The 25,613-nt window shown below is 39.9% G+C and overlaps 1 protein-coding gene across 2 annotated transcripts in view; it reads right to left on the bottom strand.

Annotated features, from left to right (window-relative positions):
• XRCC5 (X-ray repair cross complementing 5) overlaps positions 1 to 25,613 on the bottom strand; it is a 92,646-nt gene that overhangs the window by 25,012 nt on the left and 42,021 nt on the right. For both annotated transcript variants that reach the window (XM_037016439.2, XM_037016440.2), the window contains 2 exons: positions 21,493 to 21,586; positions 19,947 to 20,016 (listed from right to left, as the gene is read on the bottom strand). In XM_037016439.2, the coding sequence (XP_036872334.1) occupies positions 19,947 to 20,016; positions 21,493 to 21,586 (164 nt within the window). The remainder of the gene's footprint in view (positions 1 to 19,946; positions 20,017 to 21,492; positions 21,587 to 25,613) is intronic.

Consider the following 25,613-nt stretch of genomic DNA (forward strand, 5'->3'; position numbering starts at 1 on the left):
CATTCAAAATATGTTGTCCAATCACAGTGAAATTAAAATAAAAATCAGAAACAGAAATTTGGGAAATCTCTGATATTTGGAAATGAAACAACATACTTGTAAATAATCCAAGGGTCAAAGAACTAATCACAGAAGAAATTAAGAAGTATTTGAACTTAATGAAAATAAAAAAACATCAAAATTTATGGTTCACCACTAAAGAACTGGCTAGAGAGAAATGTGGAGCATTAAAACACCAATATTAGAAAAGAAGTGGGGTATCAAATCAGTAACCTAAGCTTCTACTTTAAGAAACTAAAAAGGAAGATCAAATTAAATCCAAAGCAAGCAAAGGAAAGAAAATAATAAAGACCAGAGCAGCAAAGAAACTAAAAAAGGATGGGGGAAAAATCAATAAACAATAAAGTTAAGATCTTCCTTAAAAGATAAACAAATCTACAAACCTTCACCAAGAAAAAGAAAAGATACAAATTACCAAAATCAGGAATAAAAAAGGGGACATCACTATCAACTCACAGAACTTAAAAATATCATAAGGGCAAAAAATAGTATGAATAATGTTATGCCAACAAATTAGACAACTTAGATGAAATGGGCAAATTCTTACAGGGACATAAATTACTATGACTGACTCAAGCAGGAATAGAAAAACTGAATCTATAATAAGTAAAGTAACTGAATTAGCATTAAAAAGGTTCCCACAAAAACCCAGGCCCAGAAGGCGGCACTGACAAATTCTGTCCAAATATTTAAAGAAGAAATAATAATAATCCTAAAGAGGAGGGAAGAATACTTTCCAAATCATTCTATGAGGCCTGCATTTCCCTAATAATCAAAGCCAGAGAGATGACAAGAAAACTATAGAAATACATCCCTCATAAATATATAAATACTGGACTTTATCCCTGCGTGGAAGGCTGGTTTAACGACCGAAAATCAATGAATATAACAGAGCATATTAATAGAATCAAACCTGTATGATCATGCATCCGACAAAACTCAACATCTATTCATAATAAAAACTCTCAACCAACGAGGAATGGAAGAAGACTTCTTCAAGTTGATAAAAAGAGAATCTGAGAAAAACTTAGAACTCACATCATACTAATGGTGGAAGACTGAACCTGTCTCCCTAAGACCAGGAACAAGGATGTTCACTCTCAACACTTCTATTCAGCATTGTACTGGATGTTCCAGGTGGGACAACCAAGTTAAGAAATTAAGGGCATACAAGTTAGAAAGCAAGAACACTGCCTTTATTTACAGACAACATAATCCTGAATACAGAAAACCTCAGGCTTTTATAAAGAACTAGAACTAATAAACAAGTTTAATAAGTTGCAGGATATAAGATCAACATGTAAAAATCAGTATTTCTGTATATATTAGCAACAAACAACCCAAAAATAACTTCAGAACTTCCATTCACAATAGCACTAAAAAGAATAAAACAGTTGGCAAAAATTTAACAGAAGTACAGGACTTATACACAAAAACCTATAAAATGTTATGGAGAGAGAGTAAATAAGATCTAAAAAGGAGAAATATTCCATATTAAAGGATCAGAAATTTCATAATTAAGACAGAAATTCTCCCTTAATTATCCTACATACCCAGTGAAACCCCTGAAATACCAGTGGGCTTTTTTGTGCAAATTGAAAAGCTGATCTTAACATTTATATGGAAATGCAAAGGACCTAGATTAGCATAGCAATTTTAGAAAAGAACAAAACTGTAAGACATACTACAGTATTTCAAAACTTACTATAAAGCTAAAGTAATCAAAACAGTGTATTAGTGAAAGGCAGACATAGGTCAATGTAACAGAATAGAGAGTATAGAAATAAACTTAGATTTATGTCAACTGATTTTAACAAGTTGCCAAGGCAATTCAATGGGAAAAGGACAATCTTTTCAACAAATGATGCTGAGGCAATTGGTTACCCCTATGAAAATTAATCTAGACACTTATCTCATACCCATTCACAAAAATCAACTCAAAATGGATTATAGACCTAAACCTTTCAGAAGAAAACACAGGAAAAAATCTTTGTGACAAGGAGTAGGCAGAGATTTCTTAAACAAGACAACAAAATGACAGTCCGTAAAGAAAAAAATTATAAACTAGACAATCAGGAGGCGGAGCCAGGATGGCGGCGTGAGTAGAGCAGTGGAAATCTCCTCCTAAAAACACATAGAGCTATGAAAATATAACAAAGAAAAATCTTCCTAAAATAAAGACCACAGGACACAGGACAACATCCAGACCACATCTACACCTGCAAGAACCCACACCTTGCGAAGGGGGTAAGATACAAGCCCCGGCCTGGCGGGACCCGAGCACCCCTCCCCCCGGCTCCCAGCGGGTGGAAAGAAACCGGAGCAGTTTTTTTTTTTTTTTGGCGAGTGCTTTTTGGAAGCCTTAAAGGGACAGGGACCCCGTTGCTAGGGAGGCAGGGTGGCGGGACCGGTGAGCGGGTGCCTGGGACCGGCACCTGAGGACAAAGAATATCGCGCGTTTTTCCCTACGGGACCGGTGGGCGGGTGCCTGAGACCGGCACCTGAGGACGGAGGAAATCGCGCGTTTTTCCCCTTTTTTTCTCTCTTTTTGGCGAGTGCTTTTTGGAAGCCTTAAAGGGACAGGGACCCCGGTGCTAGGGAGGCAGGGCGGCAGGACTGGTGAGCGGGTGCCTGGGACCGGCGCCTGAGGACAACGAATATCCTGCGTTTTTCCCTGCGGGACCGGAGGGTGGGTGCCTGAGACCGGCGCCTGAGGACAGAGGAAATCACGCGTTTTCCCCCCCTTTTTTTTTTCTCTTTTTGGCGAGTGTTTTTTGGAAGCCTTAAAGGGACAGGGACCCCATTGCTAGGGAGGTAAGGCGGCAGGACTGGTGAGCGGGTGCCTGGGACCGGTGCCTGAGGACAAAGAATATGGCGCGTTTTTTGCTGCGGGACCGGTGGGTGGGTGTTTTTTGGAAGCCTTGAAGGGACAGGGACCCTGGTGCTAGGGAGGCAGCGCAGCAGGACCAGTGAGCGGGTGCCTGGGACCGGCGCCTGAGGACTAAAAAAAAAAATTGCGTGTTTTTTCCTTTTTTCCTTCTTTTTTTTTTTTCTGTTCCCTCTCTCATTGTTGCTGTTGTTCTTTTGGTTTGGAGAGTGCTTTTTGAAAGTCTTAAAGGGGCAGGACAGGTCACTTAGACCAGAGGCAGGGAATCTGGGGATCTCAGGGCACTCTAACCCCCTGGGCAGCAGGGAGCACAGAGGCCCCTTATAGAGATAAATAGCCTCCCAGCTGCTCCCCCTCCAACAGGGCTCCACCATTTTGGAGGAACAGCCCCAGCCAGGCCACGCCCACAGCAACAGCGGAGATAAACCCCATAGCAACTGGGCAGGAAGCAGAAGCCCTGTCTGCACACAGCTGCACAGCACAAGCCACTAGAGGTCGCTATTCCCCCAGGAGAGGAAGGCCACAAACCAACAAGAAGGGAAGCTCTTCCAGCAGTCACTTGTACCAGCTCTGCAAACTATCTCTATCACCATTAAAAGGCAAAACTACAGGCAGACAAAGATCAAAGAGACAACACCTGAGAAGGAGACAGACCTAACCAGTCCTCCTGAAAAAGAATTCAAAATAAAAATCATGAACATGCTGACAGAGATGCAGAGAAAAATGCAAGAGCAATGGGATGAGATGCAGAGAAAAATGCAAGAGCAATGGGATGAAGTCCGGAGGGAGATCACAGATGTCAGGAAAGAGATCACAAAAATGAAACAATCCCTGGAAGGATTTATAAGCAGAATGGATAAGATGCAAGAGGCCATTGAAAGAATGGAAGCCAGAAAACAGGAAGGCATAGAAGCTGACATAGAGAGAGATAAAAGGATCTCCAGGAATGAAACAACACTAAGAGAACTATGTGACCAAGCCAAAAGGAATAATATTCGTATCATAGGGGTACCAGAAGAAGAAGAAAGAGGAAAAGGGATAGAAAGTCTCTTTGAAGAAATAATTGCTGAAAAATTCCCCAAACTGGGGGAGGAAATATTCGAACAGACCATGGAATTACACAGAACCCCCAACAGAAAGGATCTAAGGAGGACAACACCAAGACACATAGTAATTAAAATGGCAAGGATCAAGGACAAGGAAAGAGTTTTAAAGGCAGCTAGAGAGAAAAAGGTCACCTATAAAGGAAAACCCATCAGGCTAACATCAGACTTCTCGACAGAAACCCTACAGGCCAGAAGAGAATGGCATGATATATTTAATGCAATGAAACAGAAGGGCTTTGAACCAAGGATACTGTATCCAGCATGACTATCATTTAAATATGATGGCGGGATTAAACAATTCCCAGACAAGCAAAAGCTGAGGGAATTTGCTTCCCACAAACCGCCTCTACAGGGCATCCTACAGGGACTGCTCTAAATGGGAGCACTCCTAAAAACAGCACATAACAAAACACACAACATATGAAGAAGGGAGGAGGAGGAATACGAAGGGAGAGAAGAAAAGAATCTCCAGACAGTGTATATAACAGCTCAATAAGCGAGCTAAGTTAGGCAGTAAGATACTAAAGAAGCTAACCTTGAACCTTTGGTAACCACGAATCTAAAGCCTGCAATGGCAATAAGTACATATCTCTCAATAGTCACCCTAAATGTAAATGGACTTAATGCACCAATCAAAAGACACAGAGTAATAGAATGGATAAAAAAGCAAGACCCATCTATATGCTGCTTACAAGAAACTCACCTTAAACCCAAAGACAAGCATAGACTAAAAGCCAAGGGATGGAAAAACATATTTCAGGCAAACAACAGTGAGAAGAAAGCAGGGGTTGCAGTACTAATATCAGACAAAATAGACTTCAAAACAAAGAAAGTAACAAGAGATAAAGAAGGATACTACATAATGATAAAGGGCTCAGTCCAACAAGAGGATATGACCATTCTAAATATATATGCACCCAATACAGGAGCACCAGCATATGTGAAGCAAATACTAACAGAACTAAAGAGGGAAATAGACTGCAATGCATTCATTTTAGGAGACTTCAACACACCACTCACCCCAAAGGATAGATCCACCGGGCAGAAAATAAGTAAGGACACACAGGCATTGAACAACACACTAGAACAGATGGACCTAATAGACATTTATAGAACTCTACATCCAAAAGCAACAGGATATACATTCTTCTCAAGTGCACATGGAACATTCTCCAGAATAGACCACATACTAGTCCACAAAAAGAGCCTCAGTAAACTCCAAAATATTGAAATTCTACCAACCAATTTTTCAGACTACAAAGGTATAAAAGTAGAAATAAATTCTACAAAGAAAACAAAAAGGCTCACAAACACATGGAGGCTTAACAACATGATACTAAATAATCAATGGATCAATGAACAAATCAAAATAGAGATCAAGGAATATATAGAAACAAATGACAACAATAACACTAAGCCCCAACTTCTGTGGGACGCAGCGAAAGCAGTCTTAAGAGGAAAGTGTATAGCAATCCAGGCACACTTGAAGAAGGAAGAACAATCCCAAATGAATAGTCTAACATCACAATTATCAAAACTGGAAAAAGAAGAACAAATGAGGCCTAAAGTCAGCAGAAGGAGGGACATAATAAAGATCAGAGAAGAAATAAACAAAATTGAGAAGAATAAAACAATAGCAAAAATCAATGAAACCAAGAGCTGGTTCTTCGAGAAAATAAACAAAATAGATAAGCCTCTAGCCCAACTTATTAAGAGAAAAAGAGAATCAACACAAATCAACATAATCAGAAATGAGAATGGAAAAATCACGACAGACTCCACAGAAATACAAAGAATTATTAAAGACTACTATGAAAACCTATATGCCAACAAGCTGGAAAACCTAGAAGAAATGGACAACTTCCTAGAAAAATACAACCTTCCAAGACTGACCAAGGAAGAAACACAAAAGTTAAACAAACCAATTACGAGCAAAGAAACTGAAATGGTAATCAAAAAACTACCCAAGAACAAAACCCCGGGGCCAGACGGATTTACCTCGGAATTCTATCAGACACACAGAGAAGACATAATACCCATTCTCCTTAAAGTGTTCCAAAAAATAGAGGAGGAGGAAATACTCCCAAACTCATTCTATGAAGCCAACATCACCCTAATACCAAAACCAGGCAAAGACCCCACCAAAAAAGAAAATTACAGACCAATATCCCTGATGAATGTAGATGCAAAAATACTCAATAAAATATTAGCAAACAGAATTCAACAGTATATCAAAAGGATCATACACCATGACCAAGTGGGATTCATCCCAGGGATGCAAGGATGGTACAGCATTCGAAAATCTATCAACATCATCCACCACATCAACAAAAAGAAAGACAAAAACCACATGATCATCTCCATAGATGCTGAAAAAGCATTTGACAAAATTCAACATCCATTCATGATAAAAACTCTCAGCAAACTGGGAATAGAGGGCAAGTACCTCAACATAATAAAGGCCATATATGATAAACCCACAGCCAGCATTATACTGAACAGCGAGAAGCTGAAAGCATTTCCTCTGAGATCGGGAACCAGACAGGGATGCCCACTCTCCCCACTGTTATTTAACATAGTACTGGAGGTCCTAGCCACGGCAATCAGACAAAACAAAGAAATACAAGGAATCCAGATTGGCAAAGAAGTAGTTAAACTGTCACTATTTGCAGATGATATGATACTGTACATAAAAAACCCTAAAGACTCCACTCCAAAACTACTAGAACTGATGTCGGAATACAGCAAAGTTGCAGGATACAAAATTAACACACAGAAATCTGTAGCTTTCCTATACACTAACAATGAATCAATAGAAAGAGAAATCAGGAAAACAATTCCATTCACCATTGCATCAAAAAGAATAAAATACCTAGGAATAAACCTAACCAAAGAAGTGAAAGACTTATACTCTGAAAACTACAAGTCACTCTTAAGAGAAATTAAAGGGGACACTAATAAATGGAAACTCATCCCATGCTCATGGCTAGGAAGAATTAATATCGTCAAAATGGCCATCCTGCCCAAAGCAATATACAGATTTGATGCAATCCCTCTCAAATTACCAGCAACATTCTTCAATGAATTGGAACAAATAATTCAAAAATTCATATGGAAACACCAAAGACCCCGAATAGCCAAAGCAATCCTGAAAAAGAAGAATAAAGTAGGGGGGATCTCACTCCCCAACTTCAAGCTCTACTACAAAGCCATAGTAATCAAGACAATTTGGTACTGGCACAAGAACAGGGCCACAGACCAGTGGAACAGATTAGAGACTCCAGAAATTAACCCAAACATACATGGTCGATTAATATTTGATAAAGGAGCCATGGACATACAATGGGGAAATGACAGTCTCTTCAACAGATGGTGTTGGCAAAACTGGACAGCTACGTGTAGGAGAATGAAACTGGACCATTGTCTAACTCCATATACAAAGGTAAACTCAAAATGGATCAAAGACCTGAATGTAAGTCAAGAAACCATTAAACTCTTGGAAAAAAACAGAGGCAAAAACCTCTTAGACATAAACATGAGTGACCTCTTCTTGAACATATCTCCCCGGGCAAGGAAAACAACAGCAAAAATGAGCAAGTGGGACTATATTAAGCTGAAAAGCTTCTGTACAGCGAAAGACACCATCAATAGAACAAAAAGGAACCCTACAGTATGGGAGAATATATTTGAAAATGACAGATCCGATAAAGGCTTGACGTCCAGAATATATAAAGAGCTCACACGCCTCAACAAACAAAAAACAAATAACCCAATTAAAAAATGGGCAGAGGAATTGAACAGACAGTTCTCCAAAAAAGAAATACAGATGGCCAAGAGACCCATGAAAAGATGCTCCACATCGCTAATTATCAGAGAAATGCAAATTAAAACTACAATGAGGTATCACCTCACACCAGTAAGGATGGCTGCCATCCAAAAGACAAACAACAACAAATGTTGGCGAGGCTGTGGAGAAAGGGGAACCCTCCTACACTGCTGGTGGGAATGTAAATTAGTTCAACCATTGTGGAAAGCAGTATGGAGGTGCATCAAAATGCTCAAAACAGACCTACCATTTGACCCAGGAATTCCACTCCTAGGAATTTACCCTAAGAACGCAGCAATCAAGTTTGAGAAAGACAGATGCACTCCTATGTTTATCGCAGCGCTATTTACAATAGCCAAGAATTGGAAGCAACCTAAATGTCCATCGGTAGATGAATGGATAAAGAAGATGTGGTACATATACACAATGGAATACTACTCAGCCATAAGAAGTGGAAAAATCCAACCATTTGCAGCAACATGGATGGAGCTGGAGAGTATTATGCTCAGTGAAATAAGCCAAGCGGAGAAAGAGAAATACCAAATGATTTCACTCATCTGAGGAGTATAAGAACAAAGGAAAACCTGAAGGAACAAAACAGCAGCGGAATTACAGAACCCAAAAATGGACTAACAGGTACCAAAGGGAAAGGAACTGGGGAGGATGGGTGGGCAGGGAGGGATAAGGGCGGGGGAAGAAGAAGGGGGGTATTAAGATTAGCATGCATGGGGGGGAGGGAGAAAGGGGAGGGTGGGCTGCACAACACAGAGAGGACAAGTAGTGACTCTACAACATTTTGCTAAGCTGATGGACAGTAACCGTAATGTGGTTGTTAGGGGGGACCTGATATAGCGGAGAGCATAGTAAACATAGTATTCTTCATGTAAGTGTAGATTAAAAATTAAAAAAAAAAAAAGAAAGAAAGAAAGAAAGAAAAGGGGGATTACTCCTTGATAGGATAAAACTATTGGTAAATCAAAGATCAACGCATGCTTTAAATATCCTTAATGTTGATCACTTAAAGGGTGTCAGATGATCAGCTATGGAGGTACTCTTTTCTGATAATATTCCTTTCTCTTAATAAAAAAAAAAAAAAAAGCAGTTACTGTGTGCTGACCTCCAATGAGTTCTGCACAGTGGTATAGAGGGCATGTCAAAGTGTGGGCAAAGGGTCTTTTTGTTTCTATGCAGAAGATCAAGGCCTAGCTTGGATACCCAGAAAATGAACTAAGATACGATATGAGGAGGAGCTTCCGGCATCAGCACTCTCTGGAGGACTCGTGCCAGGGGATGATCATCAAAAAGCCTCCACAGGGATCCGGACGATGCTGTGGTTGTGGCTGCATCCAGCCCACCGTCTCCTGGACTTGCCATTGGAATGAGAAGGGAGATGTCTAGGCTGGCATGTGCATACAGTGAGACAACGAATTTGACCGGATCTGTACTGTTGGAACTCAACCAGGAGTTGGGAGGGGTGCAAGTTGTAGCACTCCAAAACCTTATGACTATAGACTATCTACGGTTAAAAGAACATATGGGAGGTGAACAGATCCCAGAAATGGGCTGCTTTAATTTGTCTGATTTCTCTCAGACTGTTCAAGCACAGCTGGACAATATCCATCATATCATAGACAAATTTTCACAAATGCCTAGGGTGCCTAAATGGTTTTCTTGGCTTCACTGGAGATGGATGGTAATTATAGATTTGCTTTGTTTATGTCACCGTATTCCTATTATGTTAATATGTGTGTGCAAATTAGTTAGTAGTTTAAAACCTATACATACTTAAGGTACTCTACAAGAAGATATGTCAAAGAAATAATCAATCCTCCCATGTTTTCTTCCATATGCTACCTCTATAGCTTTTCTTCTTCCTTCCTAATTACAACCCTTAAATAGAATTCGTGCCTCATATCGAATTTACCGAGTATCATAATTCCTCCAGGTGGTAAAGATACCTCGAGACAAGTGCTGGGCATAGAAGCCACAGGGCATAAATCTGCAAAGAAGTAAAAAGCTAACCTTTGCAAACAATATGGCTTCTCTCTCACTTACCAACTTTACATTTCCCTGTATGGCCCCAGAAGGAGACTGGTTAGCCAGAGACAGGTAAGATTCCTCAAGGGAGGAACAACCTAAGACAGGCACAGTCGCAGGGGGGCCATCAGGTGAGAAATTGGGATCAACAGAGGTGAGGCTCAGAACCTCACCCCCCTCTGCTTTGAGAGAAATCTTCTGCATCCGTGGATGTCTTGCTGCCCTTGTCTAGCTTGGATTAATACTTAGTCCATAGGCACACACCTGATCATCTACATTTGCTCTCTTACAGCACTAAACTATGTTTTCTACCTTTATCTTGCATCTACCTACTACTTCAGCATTTTATTAAAAATAATAATAATAATAACAATAATAAGGGAGAAATGTGGGATTCACATATAAATCAAGTATAAAAATCAAACGAATATTCATATTTGACCTGATTGTTTATAGTTCATAATACGTGATCAAAACCCGAAAGTTTCTGTGATGATTGCCCTTGTACTGTTCACCATGTAAGAACTTATTCACAATGTAAGAATTCGTTCACCATGTAAGAACTTGTTCGTTATGCTTCAGAAGATTGGAGACTGACGAGAATTAGGCTTGAGATGGATTAATGATTGTACATTGAGCATTGACCCCCCTATACTGAATTTTATTGTTGTTAACAACCACTTGATCAATAAATATGAGAGATGCCCTCTCAAAAAAAAAAACAAAAAAAAAAAAACTAGACAATCAAAATTAAGAACTTTACACTTTAAAAGACAGCATTACAAAGACAAACCAAAGACTCTAGAAAATATTTGCAAATCACATATCCAAAAATGAACTTGTATCCAGAATATACACAGAACTCTCTACATCTTAGTAAGACAACCTAATTAAATATGGATGGAAGATTTAAACAGACATTTCACCAAAGAAGATATATGAATGGCTAGTAAGCACGTGAAAATGTTTAGCATCATTAGTCTTTAAGGAATACAAATGCAAACCACAGTAAGATACCGACACAGTGCCTTCAGAATAGCTATACTGAGAAGACTGACAACACAACTGTCACAAGGATAATGGAGAAAGTGGAGCCTTCATTCACGGCTGGTGGGAATGTAAAATGGCAAGCTACTTCTGAAAAGAGTTTGGCTATTTCTTAAAAAGTTAAAACATAAACTTTCCATATGGCCCAGAAATTCCACCCAGAATAATGAACAAATAATTGTATGCAAATGTTCATGGTGGCATTATTTTTTTAAAGTATCTTTGATATGCAATCTTATATTGCTTTCAAGTATACAACACAGTGGCTCAGCAGTTACTCACATTATTAAGTCCTCGCCCCCTCTAGTGCGGTTACAGTCTGTCAACATAGGAAGATGTGTTAAAGAATGAATCATTGGCTATATTCTCCATGCTATACTACCATTCCCATGACCAACTTATATTATGATTGAGAATTTTTGTGTCTTTTTATCCCCCTTACTCTCCCCACCCACTCACCCAACTCCTCCTCCATGGTAACCACCAGTCCATAGTGGTATTATTCATGAGAAAAACTGGAAACAACACAAATATGCAACAACTGGTGAATGGATAAACATAACGTGGCATATCCATAAAATGGAATATTATTCAACAACAAAAAAATCAATTATTGATACATTGTACAACATGGACAAACTTCAAAAACATTATGCTACGTGAAAGAAATCAGACTGTTAAGTCCGGGGAATGGAAATCCTGGAGCAAAATACCTCTAAAAACCGAAATCAGTCAAAGGGAGAAATAAAGTTTAAAATCCGTTTATTGCTTACAAACTGCAGTCTGGGGCCGTTTCTCTCTTTCCTGCTCCAGCAAAAGCAAAACGGGCCCTCCTCCCTTCTCTTGGGTACAGATAAGCCCTCCTTGCCCAGGTAATTACCCACTGATTTGGAGATAGATACACTGCTCTCCACCCCTGAGGAAGGATGCAAATGCACTAAAGCCATATTCTTTCCACCTCTGAATGCCTTGATATGCAGATGTACTAAAGCCAGGCTAGATATTCTGGAAATGTTACAATTTTACACACACAGATGTAAAAGACTGCACTGTGACTCCATCTGTATGAAATTTCTAGAAAAGGCAGATCTATAGACACAGAAAGTGGCTGCTTGGGGTGGTAGTAGGGGAAAAGAGAATCGACTACAAATAGCCACAAACTTTTTGGGGTGAGGGAAAAGTTCTTCAACTGGACTGTGGTAATGATCGTACAACGCTATAAATTTATAAAAGATCACTGAACTGCACTAAGACATGAATATATATTACAGTAGAAAATTATACTTCAACAAACAAAAAACTGCCAATAAGTAAGTACAATGTAGTTAAAGAGATTTGTGGAGATTTAGACAGAAGGGAGACACTAGATGTTTCTACACAAAATAACTACTAAAGCTTAGAGAGCAAATTTTACTCTCGATGTCCCAAAGAAACTACTAGATTCAAAAGACAGCTACATGAAAAATGGCTTTTGACTCTAAAGGCCTACAGTGGCTATCTTGAGCTATATCCTGAATATAGCTATTCTAATGGCTATGGTTCCATCTCATTACCACTGAAAGACATGGACAAACTACAGGATTTCAGCAGTTTAATCTGACAAAGGAAATGAAAATGAGCCTGAATTAGTCAGTTCAGGATGCCATAACAAAACACCACAGACCACGTGGCTTCAACCACAGAACATCACCTGCTCACGGCTGTGGTGGCTGGCACCAGCACAGTCAGGTTTTGGTGAGGGCTCTTTTTTTTTGGCTTGTAATCACCTTCCCGTTGTATTCTCAGATGGCCGAGAGAAAAGAGGAAGAGAGGAGCTCTTAGGAGAGCACAAACTCTGGTGTCTCTTTTCATAAGGGCACTAATCCCATTATCAGCGCTTTACCCTCATGACCTTATCTAAGCTTAATGACCTCCCAGAGTCCCCATCTCCAAACACCATCAATCAGTGGTTAGAGCTTTACCATGGGAACTTCTAACACCATTCAGTACACAGCAGGGCCCTTAATCATAACTATAAACCAAATATTTTTTACCAACTGTCCATAGGGAACTGCAAAAAAAAAAAAAAAATTAACTTTTCTCCTATGTTCAAAGACATCTATGTTAAAAATATTCTCAAGCCCTGCTGGAAATGTTCTGTATCTGAACCAAACTCCCTTCCCTTTTCTAGCCAAAGAAACAAGTATGCCATTTTGTTAAAAAGTCTTATGTAGACGTGGGTAACAGATAAGACTAACTGTATCAAATTATGCTTGCCTCTTCTTCTGGTCAGCATGTTCTTTGCCTTGGGCTTGCAATTTAAAAGGGGAGGACCAATACACTTCTACAGCATTTAAGCGGGATTCCAAGCTGTTTCTAGGTTCCTCTGAACACATTTCTGCTGATTAGTGACTATTTTAACAAAAGCCTAACATCCTTTCCTAAACATTGTAATTGGTTAAGAGCTTCTGTTTTTTGTCACGAGCAGTCACTTTAAGTCGTTGATTAAAGCCCTTTGCACATCAGCACAATCTGAAACCAGTTTCCTTTTTTAACCAGCTTGGCTTCAGAAGCCATCTTGACGACAGTCCAATGCAAGGAGAACCAAGTGCAATGCCCCGCATGACAATCATCTACCACGCAAGGAAGAATTCATTAGGTAGAGCGAAAGAACCAGAATTGTCATGAATAGGTACTTCAACAGCTCTGCCTCACAAATCACTCTCATTGGCACTCACTGCGAGGGTGAACTCCAACAGCCAGTTGGGTGACTTATCTTTTCTCTGAAGCACCCATTATTAATTCTTCATTCCCATCAGGACCAATTGTAAGTATGTGCCTTGTTTCACAACTGGCAGGGGTCATCAGTGCAAGCCAGTGGGTCACTAAACACAGCTAAATGCACCCTGAACAGACTCTGGTCTTCTGACATGGGGAAGTCTTCATACGAGTCCCACATTTTCAACGAGAGGGGAAAATATCCTTTCCATGTTCAGCATAAAAAGGGAAAAAGTACTCGGCAGGTTGAAGGCAAGAAACTTAACCACCTACTATGAAAAAACAAAACACTAGGAGAAAACGGGAATGCTGCAGTGTATCACATACAGGCTTACTTTAATGGCCTCAGGAAGACATCTTAGCGCTGAGAACATAACTACTGCAAACAAGCTTTTATTTTTATGCTACTGGTTAGCTCTCTTTGTTAATGAATAGCCAGGCTACATTTTGTAAGAGCCATGTCCTGTAATGAGATAATCTGCCACAGACTGACAGGAACTTGAAAGGACTGTAGAAGCTAAGTAAGAATGGATAGAAGCGTTTTAGGGAGAATAGCTGAAAACTGAACATACTTTGTTATGTGTGTATGACAGTCTTTGGTTTCTGTATCATGCCTTTTTTCTTTTTGTATTCAATTCAATCATTTCATGATATTAAAATGTAAATGTCAGGGTAGTTCTGTGCCATCTAAGGAAATGCCCACAACTAATGAAGTTTAAGACACAAGAAGCCAAGAACTGGCTCTCTGGAATTAGGTCCAGTGTCTTCCAGACATTTGCAATAATCTGTGCAAAGTCAACTACTCTGGGCCTCAGTACACCCATATGGAAGATGAATAAGCCAGTAAGGATAATACCACACCCTTTCGGCAAGTATCCTTTATGATTCCAAATAACTGATTTTTGTTTTCAAATGAGACTACTTGTCATTGATAAATGAGACATAAAGGAAGGCTGCATCATCAAGTTCTGGGGTTTAACAACTTAAAATTAAATGAGTCAAGAAGGAATCTAGTCAGATATTTAATAAATGATATAAAAGTATAAACTAAACCTTTAGAATTGGTAATCATGTATTTTCTGTCTCTTGACAACATGCATCACCGCTATCTTGGGAAAGGACTAAGGAAGTATGTCAAACTGTTAAAAAGAAAACCTTTATAGGGCCAAAGACATTTAATTTTGTAGTGACTGTATTTGGTATCCTTCTTTCAAGATGTTCAAGGTTTTGACAGAACTTACTTTTCTTAAAAATTCACCAGCTCTGTGCAAAACAACAGATAAAGGCCTTACTTTTATCTTCTGATCTTTATCTGGAAAAAGCCAGGGCAGGTTACATAATTCATGCCTAAGATTACACAAATCAGGACCCATTAAAAAAATAAAACACATGTGGGTAACTTCTCCTTGATCCCAATTCTTGAGAATCCACAGTTGAGGGCTTGATTCAAGGTGGAGAATCATGTAATACATGGAAGGAAACTGCTGTGCAAATGGGACAGAGACATATCATATGAACACAGAACTGAAGAAAGTCGCTTCTTTGACAAATGATGTAATTTTATTACTATCATTCTACCTAGTGCTGAAAGGTCTTGGAAAAGTGAATTTTTAGGAAATACCCTTTAAAACTGAAAGGACACTGTGATGAGTGAGAGTACGGTAGGCTGGAAAACAAAGGCAGGAAGACTTGAGAATGAGTCATGACCCAACCAAAGTGAGGGAAGAGATATGACAGAAATGAAATTCCTCAGCAGCCACAGAACAGTCACCTTCATCTAATCAGATGGGTATGTGCAAATTACCGCTCACTGTACATAAGCCTGATGTGAAGTATCAGACCCCAAGTAGGAATCCATACCATTTCCACTTAAGTTGTCTTTTCTTGACAGGTTTTGCCTTTTTAAACCAATCATGCTCCTGTGAATTCAGTTTGGTGGAAGAGCTTTGCCACCTCTCACTACTCAGAAGCCTGGTATCAACCTACAAATCTAAGCAGCAAAACCAGGGTCCACGAAAGAAAAACCATCATCTCAAGTTACAAAGTTCCATTCCATCCTTTTTTCTGTCTCCATGTATCCATCTCTGCTGGCTCCTAAGGTCCTCTGAGAACCTGTTTTGACAGACCAGACCAGGTACGTTCAAGCTCCTTACATAACATCTCAGACCCAGGGGGAACCTGAAGATTCAGGCACATCTCAATCATGCAGGAGTTATCTGGAGGCGTGAAGTAATGTGGCTTTTCCTTCTCCTCCATTTTGCTATCTTTTGGCTATTTTAGCATTCTTCCTAATTAGAAGCAAGGAAGGGACAAAGGGTTTGAGATCCACGGTTCTCCTCCTCAGCAGCTCTACTGAACAGCTTGTGGATGAGGGTGTTCACGTAAGTGGTACCTTCAGTTTGAGGAGTCGCTGAGAACTCTGTGGACTCAGGTTCTTCCAAAAACCCACATCTACAGGTCACAGTCCACGAGGATGGCACTGGTGTGCTGATGAATACCGAGTGAGGGAATCAACTCTGCTTTCACAATTAAGGGATGATTGTTATATACACAGCCACAGTCAAGATTTTTCTACTGTAAAACTATAGTGACAGAATGGTGGGGTGGGTAAGGAGGGAGGAGAAAAGGGACCAGTGAAAGAAGAGGACCTGAGAATCAAAGACAGCTTACAGAAGCATTGGCAGCCAGAAAGAACAAGTCCCTGGGGTTCAGTGTTACATCCTCTATGCCAATAAGCTTAGGACAAGAAATATTACTCACATTGAAAACCAGAAGAAAATGTGTAGACGCTTACAACTAATGTCAAGGGGACAGAAGCACATACTCAGAGTATGAGTATAGTACTATTAGCCCAGAGAGAAAGGAATTACACCCACACATTAGTTTACAACAATAGGTGAAAGGGCCAAGTTCTAACTAAAGGTAAACAAACTCACCAACTATCTATTATTGATCATGCTTTAGCAACTGAATCAAAAAAGAAAACAGATATACTTGAGAAAGAGAGGGTTTCTCTCCCTACCCCTGACCCTAGGCAGAGATTTCCTGGAGGGATAAAGAACATCAATACCAGGGAGGCTTAAACATTGGAGTCCTTTGGGCTTACAAGGGATGTGAGTCTTGGCTTAAAAAGGGCCTGAGTAAAGAGATGCCCATGCAGAATGAAGGTAGGAAAAGTAATGAAGAAACAAAACTTCTGGAACTTGAAGCAAGAAAGGGATGGATTAAAGGAAAGCCAAGTTAGGACCACGAAACAGAACTATGGCCGACCCTTGAACAATGTGGTTTTGAACTGCGCAGGTCCACGAACACGTGGATTTGTTCTTTCAATAAATATATTGGAAAAATTTTTGGAGATTTGTGGTAATTTGAAACAAACACTTTCTTTTCTCTATCTTACTTTATTGTAAAAATACAGTATGTAATACATATAACACACAAAACAGGTGTTAATCAACTGTTTCTGTTGTCAGTAAGGCTTGGAGTCCAACTGTAGGCTATTAGTAATTCAGTTTTGGGGGAGTCAAAAATTATATGTGAACTTTTGACTGCATGGGTCGTTGGCACCCTTAACTCTGCATTGTCCAAGGGTCAACTACAGTTGCTAACAAGTGGGCAGTCCCATTTTCCCAAAGCTCTGCAGAAAGTCTGCCTTGGAGGTCACCAGAGAGCTGTGACAACCAAGTCCTAGCTGCAGAGACACCCGCCACCATAACACCAGTGACCCACCAGCACTCAGCATAAATGGACAGTCTACTCATCAAAAGTGTTATTTGTAGGCACATTCAAAACACATGACCTTATTATGTCTAAACAAGAAAACAAAACAAAACTGTGTAGGAAAGGAGGGCATTAGGAACCAGGAGAAACAGTACAGCTAAGTGGAAAAATCTGGTATTTGGAAAGAGACATGGATTTGAATCCCTATATGGTTTTTTGGGGAGTTTATCTTTTCCAGTTTTACAGTTTTCCATAATGGAAAAATGGGGATAATACTACCTATTATAACCTCTATGCCATCTAGGGGTCACTTGCTTTTGTTATTTCCACTAGACTGTTTTGAATCCCCAATTCTAGGGCCTAGGGGAAACATGTTTTCCCAATATGTGAGCAAATTATCAGGATTTGTGATCTCCTTATCTCTCAGACTCTGGTCTCCTGTGCTCTCAGGTCTTTTCACTTCTCTTCCTAACGTAATTCTGGATCCAAAGCTTTGTCTCTTCACCAATTTCCCTAAATACAGCACTCAAACCAAGCATTCCAGAGTTTTACTGACAAAGAACATGTAGAGTCGTGAGCTGGGAAGAAACTGGAGAATGCTGTGCCCTTACATAAATTCATTCACTTCCTCTCCCTCTTTCTCCTCATCCCTTCCTCTCCTGAAGTAGCTCCAGTTTTTCTACTTCTATGGCACTAGTAGCTTCCCCGTCCCCTGAACCCAAGCACTGACCAACAACCAAGCCCAGGAACAGAGATTCAGTCTCTCCCCTCAACCACTTATTGGAGTATTTTACCAATAAAAACGATCTTTTTCAAAAGATTCTGGCACCTGGTATTAAAGCTCTAAAATTTTCTCCACTTGCTCACGTGACTCAGCAGGATTGCTATTTGGGATAACTGAGATGAAGACTATAATAATGTGCTAGCACAATGACTCGGACGTGGAAGGCACTACTTAGTGGCTGCTGCCTTTACAGGGATGCTGTTGCTGGACTGAGTCCCTGAAGAGACTGTGCCTACACGCACCAGGGAGACCTGGCACTTCCAGAGGGTGCACCTCTGACTCTGGCTGAGGTAACCGACAACATACGGTCAAAAGCAAAGAAGGCTTCAATCCTTCTTCAGAAACACTAAAGTCATGACAGACAATAATGTTCATTGACTTGTACAGTAATGTCTCTGCATCCTTCCAAACACAGTCACAATATGCAGCCAAAAAGACGACAGCTCAAGTACAATGCTGTGGAAGCCTCCTTTGGTCACCGCAATATATGAAGGAGAGAAATTCTGATATAGTGTTTCTACCAATTCTTTTGGAAAACTGTCACCTTAACTTTAGATTTCCTCCTACTTAGATGTAGTTTTGTTTTGTGTTAAAATTCAAAAACTTTTCTCCTATGACAGTTCTTACCAGGCAAAAAGTTTTTTCTCCATCTCAAAACACAGAACATACGCACATCATCTGCCTGAAGAATGCAGATTTCCATGCTGCCAAGGTAATGTTCCTCAGGCAGGTCCCCCAGGCCTGGCCTCCGGTGATCCTGCCACAGGACCTGGGAGAGGGTGCACTCTCCGAGGTGCAGCTGGCAACGGCTGTCTTTGGGCAACAGCACAGCTGATCCAGGCTTCTTGCTAGGGTACTCAGACTCTTAAGTGGTAAGGTCCCCTAGACCTGTGGTAGATACTATAGATGATTAAACTAAAAGTTGTAGTGTTCCTAGATATTTAGGAGTCATTTTTTCCACTAAAATGCCAAGAAGGCGGGACAGAAAGTTCTGTGCACACATTAACATAAACACTCACACACAAGGCAGCTTGGACAGGCCTGACCCTGGAGAGCAATAATGAATGCAATGCTGTTGTACACACAAATCTGTAGGATGAAAACTACCAGCGGCCACCCTTTGAAGGGCAAATGAATAGACACTTACATGCAATCTAGTGAATGAATGTTGGTCCCAGACCTCTGTCCATCCCTGAAAGCTGTTTTAATATTAGCGCTAGCCTAACTGAAATTCAAGATTTTAAGTGATGAGAAAAATGTGAAGATGTAATCAATTTCAGAAGGATCAAATCTAGGCACAGCAGCAAGGTGTATCTGGGACTTTGTAAAGGGGCTCAAACCCTTAAGACTAGAAGAATTGTGTGTCTCTGAAAATAGGGAACAATGACACAAACATGTTTTATTCCAAGCTCACTCCCAAGACCCCTAAAGAACTTCAGTGAAGTGGAACCCAAGCTCCAAGGTTCTGGCTCACAGTTTTCTTAACAGACAGACCTACAATTAGTTCTTTGGGAAGGCTTGTGCCAAGTTGGCCCCTGTACACTCGTAACATTGCCTGGGTTGCTTGCTCACTAAGAAAGGACAATCACAAAGATCCACCAGGGAAGAAAACTGCTATATAAAGCATCACAACAAAAGGCTGTACTTCTTACTCAATACTTTAAATTTATTAACCTAATTATGCACCTTCTGTTAAATGCAGAGTCTCTGGGATCAACTCACCTTCCTCAAAGCTGACTCTCTTCTGCCTCACTAGAACACGGAAGTTTTCAGCAGGATTTATACTTCCAACCTAGAATACACCCACAGACAATAAACCTGCAGATTACTTCTCTTTTTGGCAGCACCACAGGCAGTACAAGATGGTTTAACATAGTAAGTGTGCTCTTATAAAATAATACCAAAGACAAAGATTAAGGCCCTTTTTATTCATTTTCATTTCCAAGGTTCTGTTAAAAGCTAGCAGATTCGTGTGGCCAAAAGCTGCTGTCTGTACTTTCACTTACCTCTCTTTATACACGCTGACTTCTTTCTAGAGGGGTCAGAAGTATTACAACCCAAGCCACCAGGCAGGCTAGCTTGAAGGCTTTAAGTGGCACACTGCCTGTGCATCTTGACACCCAACCAATTAGGAAGGGGAAGATTCTGCAGTGGTGTCAGTTCAGAATATACGTATCCCACTTATGATGTGACATGAGAAATACCATGAGTCTTGTGCTTGATTCACAGAACTGCCCTTTTTGAGGGACTGTTGCTGACCCTTGGGCATTGAAGTTTCAGTAGAAGATAAAAACATGTCCAAGCTGAACATGTCCCCCAAAGTAAAAGCAGATCATGTATAAATATCTACTATAGTGCTAGCTGGTAAGTTTCAAAGATGAAAGTCTGCCACACAGTATGGCACATTCTGATCACATTTAGATCTTCCGTCTTCCAGTTCCAACCGTAATAGGCTCTAAGTATCATTCAGCACATAAGGGAGAAGACAAATGGGGTTCTTTCATGGCTGGTAAACTCTGGTACAAGATGTATGGAAGTTTCCAGTTTTCAGCAATCAGAAAAGCTCTCAGAAAAAATGATTTTTTTCCCTTTACTATAAAACACTGAAATAAAATCCAAATCATTTTCAGATGTTCAGTTTTCCTGAGAGTATTTCTGATGTGTGACAAAGGCATTCCTGAGCACTAATTATCCTTCCTAGTGTATTTGGCTAGTATGGGACAATTTTAAGATCCAATGATTCAAAGTAAGGCCACTTAATGTAAGGCAATATATTCATGTTCCAAAAACTTCCCATTAAATAAAGATCTCAAGGGTTAAAGGATACTTGGCTTGGGGAAATTTTAAACTTGTGAAGCCTGTTCTAAAATTGTATTATTAGAAAAGTAATGGGAGAGTTATGCTCATATACCTGGAGATTAAGACTCCTATCTTCAACCCCCATTTGTTACTTTGAATAAACAGAAAGCTGCAAAATGAAGCAAAAAAAAAAATCTCTACAGAAAGCGCTACCACTGAGATGCTCCACGCTGTAGATTACAGAACTCCATGTACTATATATCATATAGATCATTCTACAGGTGAGCCACTGACAATAATCACTTCAAGGAAGAAGGGAACAGCCTGAAGAAAGCAATGGGCCTGTATGGCTTATACACTGAAAGGCCCAGAGAAAGTGGTATCTTAAAGGAATAACACAAACTGATGCCCCCTCCCCAAAGCCCAGCCTTCCGAGAGGTGAGAATCATGCCGGAAAAGTTCTGCTTACCTTGGTGACACTGCCTTCCGCCAGGCTGGAGATACTGAAGGGGGCCTCCCCTTCCTCAGCCTTGAATTTTTTGAAGGTGGGTCCTTCCTCACAGCTGGAAAAGAAATAAAACAGGCTTTATTTTTCCCTTAAAACAGAACAAACAATACAAAAACCACAATTGCTGCTGTGAAAAGTATAAATTTACTTTAAGCATCAAAAATACTTAGTCCCTCATCACAAGCTGCCTGCCTCCCTTTCCCAGCCTCAGAGCTCTTGACAGCCCAGCTGGAGCCACCCTGACCTTGTTTCCCAACAGCACAGAAGTCATCAGCTGCAGTCCATCACAAAACCCTCTCCAAAGGCAAAACGGCCGACACAGGTAATGGAGACTTAATATTTCGGTAAGAAACCCATTTACTCTTCAGATACTATTTTCTAGTTTCTGTCTCAGAACTGCCATATCTTAGCTTACCATGTCCTACCAGACTTTTGTGTCTAATAGCCCATCTTCTCCATTGTGTATGAGAGCTTTACAAGGCTCTACTTACAGCTGTCAAAACTTACCAGACAATCCTTAATTAAATATGCAAGAGCTTGCAAGAGAATTCTTAAACTATAAAAAACAACTTTCCAAAGAAAACTTTTAATTTGTTCTTTTATAAACCTGATTCTGTTTTGGGCATTATGCTAACAAGAGTCCAGCAGCATCTGTGTGGTAAGGGAAAGCTGACTCCAAGGAAGTGCATCAAACATCTCGCCTCAAATAACATGCCGGCTTTAACAGTCTGCCTTAAATTCCAGAAGAGGTCAAGTTAAATGCAAAGGAGAAGAAAATCAAATCCAAAGACTCTGCTGTAATCTCACTTAAACTGCTGAACGTAACAGATTCAAAGATTCAAACACTCGATCTGAAACGAAAGCAGCTGCCAAGAAATGGCTGGATGAGAAGGGAAATTAGGAACTCAGATGTGATGTGTTCTTGTTCAAAATCCCAACCTTTAGACAGTGAGGCTTGAAAAAGATGTTACCCTAAAAAATAAAGCAAAGAAAAATAAGGTCTAAGCTGGCTTATTCAATGATATTTCAGTGATGAATCTCCTCTTACAATTAGATGAAAGGACAGAAGAAACCATTACAGCCCTACAAACATGAATTGAAAGTTCATTATTTGACATTTTTTCCATTCACTACTTGCGTTTTTCCTATTGAGAAGTAATGAAGAGGTATGTAGAACACAGAAGGATGGGGACCAGGGAACATAAAAGAGGTGAGTCATCCAAACCATTTTCCTTCAAGCAGAATAAGAAACAAACAAAGCCTTGATGGCAAAAACAGAAAAAAAATGCACAAACCCCAGGAAGCATAAATTTCCATCAGAATTTGAGTCTGTTAAAAAAAAAATCAAGTCACAGCCATTTCAGTTAACATTTGCTGGTTCTTCCCAAGAGATAGATGACGTACTCCTAGGATTCTAATCCCAGTTTTACCACTGACTAGCCCTGGAATCTTACACTTTCTTGAGGCTACTGACTGTGCACTGGTTTTTATGTAACTAGAGTTCAGAGTCTAGTAAGTCACTACTCTTTCAGATCTGCAGTTTGGCTCCTCAGGAAGACACTGTGAAGATAGTAAGTACCATGAGTACATCAACTATTCACCTATTCTGTTCAAAACATAAATGAACTTATACAGCAGGATTAAAAAGCATTACACATACAGAGCGCTATGCTAAGTTCTGTGAGAATACAAGATTGAATCACATGAAGAATTTCTTAAACCCTCCAAAATAAGGTTCTAGGAAAGGAAGAATAAGAAAATATATATACCAATTCTCCAAACCTGGGCAGGTAAAGGCAGGCCCAGGAATAAGCACAAAGTAATTTGGCTAATATTCTCCAGATGAATCATTTAATAGCATTATTGGAATTTTACTTATACTAAACTTATAAGGTCTACTTGAAGTAGGGAAGGGCAATGACTGTCGTCCCCAAACAATTATAAAGGAGCTGAGCCCTGGAAGGTAGAAATTATCCACCCAAGATCAAGTAGACATATAAATGGTAACAAGTGCATCATTTGGATGCTGGGACCATGGGTAGTTTATCATTCTTTCTCCTTTTCTCACTTTCTTTCGCAAATTTGTATACATTTTGTAATTCATTTATTTAGCCAAACATTTATCTAATACTATGTGTCAGCCACTAAGCTAGGCTCTATACTCCAAATATATATTAATACACAATTAACACCTTTAAGAAGTTCAGTAAAATAAAAAAGATAAATATGAGTGGACAATTAACAAAATACTGTGGTAAGAAGCATGTCCCTTTGGGAGGACAGCAAGTAGCTATATTGGCTGGGGCAAGAGGTGAAAGCTGACTAGTAGTGAGAAATAAGGACAGAAAAGACAAGCAGCCCCTCCTTGTCTGTGGCTTTGCTTCCCATGGTTTCATGGAACCTTGAAACCTTTTCATGGTAACTTGTCACGAGCCATGCTCTCGAAGCAGATGCTCCTGCTCCTGACGAATCAGGTCAACAGTAGCCTAACGCTACATCACAACACCCGTGTCATTCACCTCACTTCATCTCGCCATGAAGGCACCTTACCATCTGACATCATCACAAGAAGAGTGAGTGCACATGATATTTTGAGAGACCGTGACCACATTCACTTAACTTCCATTATAGTATATTATTATAATTGTTCTACTTTATTATTAGTTGTTGTTAATCTCTTAATGTGCCTAATTTATAAGCATCTTTCCATCTTATCTATAAACTTTATCATAGATTGGTATGTATAGGAAAAATCATAGAATATATAGGGTTTAGTACCATCCACAGTTTTATGCATCCACTGGGGGTCTTGGAATGTATCCCCACAGATAAGGGAAACTACAGTACCTAAATCACAGACAGAGAAACTGTGAGGGAAGAAAGTGGTTCTTTAGGCAGCTGGAATATGGATTTCTGCTTATCTGGGTTTTCTCATTTGTGTAACAGAGTTTGGTGTTAAGCTGAAAGTAATGGAAAGTCATTAAAGCAAAGGTTTTAATCAGGGGTCAAAGATGGTGTCAAGGAATCTATGAACCATCTGAAATTATACGCAAAACTTAGTATGTTACAGCATTTTCCTGGGGACAGGATTCACAGTCCATCACACACACACACACACACACACACACACACACACACACACACACACACACACAGATTAAGAATCATTTCATTAGTGAATTTTAAGCAAGGGAATGATGTCATCAGATTGGCTTTTAAAAATATCACTCAGGTAAGATTGGTATGAGGGAAATCAGTGAAGGGGTTATCTCAGTAAGCAGGCTAAATTGAGGCCTTCATAAAAGCAATGGGGATGTTAATGACAGCTAACTTTTTTTTTTAATGCTTACCAGGAGCTAGTCACTATGTTAAGCATATTTAAAACATCTCGGTTAAACTTCACAACCACCCTGTGCATTAGCTATTATTTTTGTCCTTTTGAAAATGAGCAAACCAAGGTTCTTAAAGGGCCTGACTTTGTCTAATGCCCACAGTTAGTAAGGGGTCCACAACTAATCCTGTATTCTTAACCACTCTCCTATACAGCCTCCTAAAAGGCAGGAATTTGTTACCACCACTTGACACAGAGCAACTTGTCAGTTTTAACCACTGCTAAAGGGAAATGCTTGGGTTTTGATGCAACTCTGTTTGACTCCAAAATCAATGCTATTAGCCACTATACTAATCTGAAGCAAAAGGACTGGATTTGAGGGAAATCTAATACAACTTGGCAAACAATTAGATATGCAAAGTGGGAAGACTCCCTGGAGAGTAGGTGCCAGTCACTGGCATGAGAACAGCAGCATGAAGATGGGCTTGAAAGGAGCCGGAAGGAGAAAGGTGATGAAATCACTGCTGGACATACTGACCTTAAGACATCCAGTGTACAGGATGGAATAGGTTAGAATGGACACATATTTAGTAGTTCTTGAAGACTTGTATGTGAAATAACTACAGGTCTCAGGGTATGCACTGCTAAGATAATATGGCATAATGATTGTGAAGGCAAGCTGGGAGTCCGAATGCCCTGTGTTTAAATCCTTACTCCAATCTTGGGCAGGTTTCTCATCTCCTCTAAGCCT

Source organism: Manis javanica, chromosome 12 (genome assembly GCF_040802235.1).
Source record: "Manis javanica isolate MJ-LG chromosome 12, MJ_LKY, whole genome shotgun sequence".
Taxonomy (NCBI): domain Eukaryota; kingdom Metazoa; phylum Chordata; class Mammalia; order Pholidota; family Manidae; genus Manis; species Manis javanica.